The sequence below is a fragment of the Octopus bimaculoides genome, chromosome 1 (genome assembly GCF_001194135.2).
Source record: "Octopus bimaculoides isolate UCB-OBI-ISO-001 chromosome 1, ASM119413v2, whole genome shotgun sequence".
Taxonomy (NCBI): domain Eukaryota; kingdom Metazoa; phylum Mollusca; class Cephalopoda; order Octopoda; family Octopodidae; genus Octopus; species Octopus bimaculoides.
The window spans coordinates 119,169,607-119,172,881 of record NC_068981.1 but is presented as its reverse complement, the minus strand read 5'-3'; the positions used below and the strand labels follow the sequence as shown (position 1 = coordinate 119,172,881).

The 3,275-nt window shown below is 32.4% G+C and overlaps 1 protein-coding gene across 4 annotated transcripts in view; it reads left to right on the top strand.

The window, feature by feature from the left end:
- Nucleotides 1-3,275, top strand: part of LOC106871510 (uncharacterized protein F21D5.5) — a 94,412-nt gene that overhangs the window by 56,258 nt on the left and 34,879 nt on the right. For all 4 annotated transcript variants that reach the window (XR_008264649.1, XM_052969836.1, XM_014918009.2 and 1 more), the window contains exons 13-14: nt 1,328-1,355; nt 2,718-2,779. Coding sequence is in view for 3 of the 4 variants with exons in the window: in XM_052969836.1 (XP_052825796.1) it covers nt 1,328-1,355; nt 2,718-2,779 (90 nt within the window). In the remaining variant the exon portion in view is untranslated. The remainder of the gene's footprint in view (nt 1-1,327; nt 1,356-2,717; nt 2,780-3,275) is intronic.

Genomic DNA, 3,275 nt, shown 5'->3' with positions numbered 1-3,275 from the left:
TAGTAGTGGGGGTGGGTGCGCTGAAAATGTAGCTGCTAGAATAAGAATAGCCTGGGCAAAGTTCAGAGAGCTCTTACCTATGCTGGTGACAAAGGGCCTCTCACTCAGAGTAAAAGGTAGACTGTATGATGCATGTGTACGAACAGCCATGCTACATGGCCGTGAAACATGTGCTGTGACTGTTGAGGACATGCGTAAGCTCGCAAGGAATGAAGCCAGTATGCTCCGATGGATGAGTAATGTCAGTGTGCATACCCGACAGAGTGTAAGTATCTTGAGAGAAAAGCTGAACATAAGAAGCATCAGTTGTGGTGTGCAAGAGAGACGATTGCGCTGGTATGGACATGTAGTGAGAATGGATGAGAATAGCTGCGTCCGCTTTCCATGCTTACATGGGTTGGACGATTTGACTGAGGACTGGTGAACCAGATGGCTACACTAGGCTCCAATCTGATTTGGCAGAGTTTCTACAGCTGGATGCCCTTCCTAACGCCAACCACTCCGAGAGTGTAGTGGGTGCTTTTACGTGCCACCGGCACGAAGGCCAGTCAGGCGGTACTGGCAACGGCCACTCTCAAAACGGTGTATTTTACGTGCCACCTGCACAGGAGCCAGTCCAGTGGGACTGGCAACAATCTCGCTCGAATGTCTTTACATGTGCCACCAGCTCAAGTGCTACGAAGGCGATGCTGGACACAGGTGCCATCATGTATGTATGTATATTTATATGTATCTATGTATATATATGCATATGTATATATGTGTTTATATATGTATGTATATATGTATGTATATATATATATATATATATATATATATATATATATATATATATATATATATATATATATATGTATATGTGTATATTTATATATATGTATATGTGTATATTTATATGTATGTATATGTGTATATTTATATGTATGTATATGTGTATATTTATATGTATGTATATGTGTATATTTATATGTATGTATATATGTATGTATGTGTATATGTATATGTCTTATATATATATATGTATATATGTATGTATGTATATATATATGTATATATGTTTATATATATGAATATATATGTATGTTTATGTGTGTATATATGTATATGTGTGTGTGTGTATATATATATATATATATATATTTATATATACACTGACCATTGCAATGCAATCACTTTAGTCCCAACATGTATGATATCCAATCGTAATTGCCAAAAAGTACAATTCAAGTAAAGCATATTATATTTAAATAATTGTTTGTGGTTGTAGAAGAAATGAATTGTTTGTAACAATTTTGTGAAATAGTTTGTTTTTATCTTCTCTTTCTAGCTTATTTTATTGGTGGGATATCCTGCAGGTATGTACTCTTTTTCAAGTGGATTACTTTGTTTATGTTTTACCTTTATCCATAAATTATTTTTTCATATGATAGTGTGGCAACCCAAATTGATTAGTTAAACAAGGGAATGAAATAGTGCTGTTTTTTGCAACCTTTTACTATTAAGGGATTTTTTTTAGCTAGCTGTGACATTTTATGATGTAATGAATACAATTTCCTCTGAGGAAAGAAACACCTCTCTCTTTCTCTTTTTCTCTCCCCCCTCTCTTTCATCACCACTATGGCCATGTCTATTTTCCTGCACTCTGATAAATAAAAAATATTTCCAGTCATGTCGTACTATATGTAGACAGGTCAGGAATGTTATATTTATCATTTTTATTCTATTTTTATTGAACTCATTGTAGAAAAGGCAACAAGAAAGCAAGATATTGTATTAAGAGCTCAACTCATTTAAACTGAATGTATTTACATAAAGTTTATCTAATAATTAGGTTATAAAAGCAAGATAATTAGGAAAAGCAAGATACATTATTCTATGAAGTGGGAATAATTCTCTATTTGCTTAATCTCAGATCATATAACAAGTTAGTATGTGTTCAGGGGCTAAAAGCATTTCAAGCCCTAATTATGAAGCCCAGTCTTAATTGCTGCCATATTGCATAATGTAACAAATAATTTCTCTGATGCTGTTTTTTTTTTTTTAGCAGATAAACTGGTATGTGTCTCAGAACTGGTTTTAGATAACTCTCTCTCTTTTAATGTTACCAATTTAATGAATTAGCAGTTAATTAATAATATTTTTTAATTGTTGCTAGTTAATGGATGTATTGGAATACATCAATGGCATTTAATGATAAATCTTGAAAGGCCCTAAAATTTTTGGAGATATGCTGATTATGAATTTTGATGCACCAAACAGAATTCAACATGGTTTATTGTGCATTAGCAATACTCTCTGACCATTGTGTATATACACATTCAAGAACATTACAATAACACCCTCCAGAATATAGTTGTTGCAGTTATTAGGGGTATACAATGGGAGAATCAAAAATGTATATATTAACCTTTAAAATCACAAATTAACACCAATGAAATTTTGTCAAAAGTTTAACTGATTTAAATATCTCTCTTAACCCATCTTGTTATGCAAATTGTAGCAGTTTCTATATTTATTCATTCTTTCAATAAAATTTTTTTCATTGTTAAGGTTATGTAATTATAGAGTAAATTCATTTTTCTTTGTGTTCAGCATTTTAATGGCTTTCATCACCCTTTTCATTTAACTTACAAAGAGCTTGTTAATTTGAAGTTATGATTTAAAAAAATATTTTTTATGTATTTTGTTTTTTTACATTTTTCAAATTTCAATTCCAGGTGGAAAAACTACTTTTGTAAAAACACATCTTGAGCCTGCTCACTATGTTCATATTAATCGTGTAAGTATGTATTTTTTCCCTTAAATTTTCTTTGCAGACAAAAATTTAATACAATGGTAAATTGTTGGTAAACCAGAACTAATAGTTGGTTTTAATCTCCATTTGGAATCACTTCACTTAAGTAGCTAATGGAAAAAAAAAAGGCAAAAGCAACAGAAAGGTGCAGATGTGGCTGTGTGGTAAACAAGCTTATTTCCCAACCTCATGATTCCGGGTCCACTCCCCCTCATGACACCTTGGGCAAGTTTGTCTACTATAGCCTCACACATACTATAATCTCTCTCACACACACACACACACATATAATACACACACACACACAAGGTGTTCAAAAAGTCTCTCCGCAATAAGTATTTTATTGCAAAATAAATATTTATAAGATGGTATAAGACTACAAAAGAATATATTAGACTTTACAAAACTTTAAAAAATTTAATTTCTCTTTTACTGCCAAGTGAGTACTACCTAGGCAGAATTCACTGCAGAGAGACCTTTT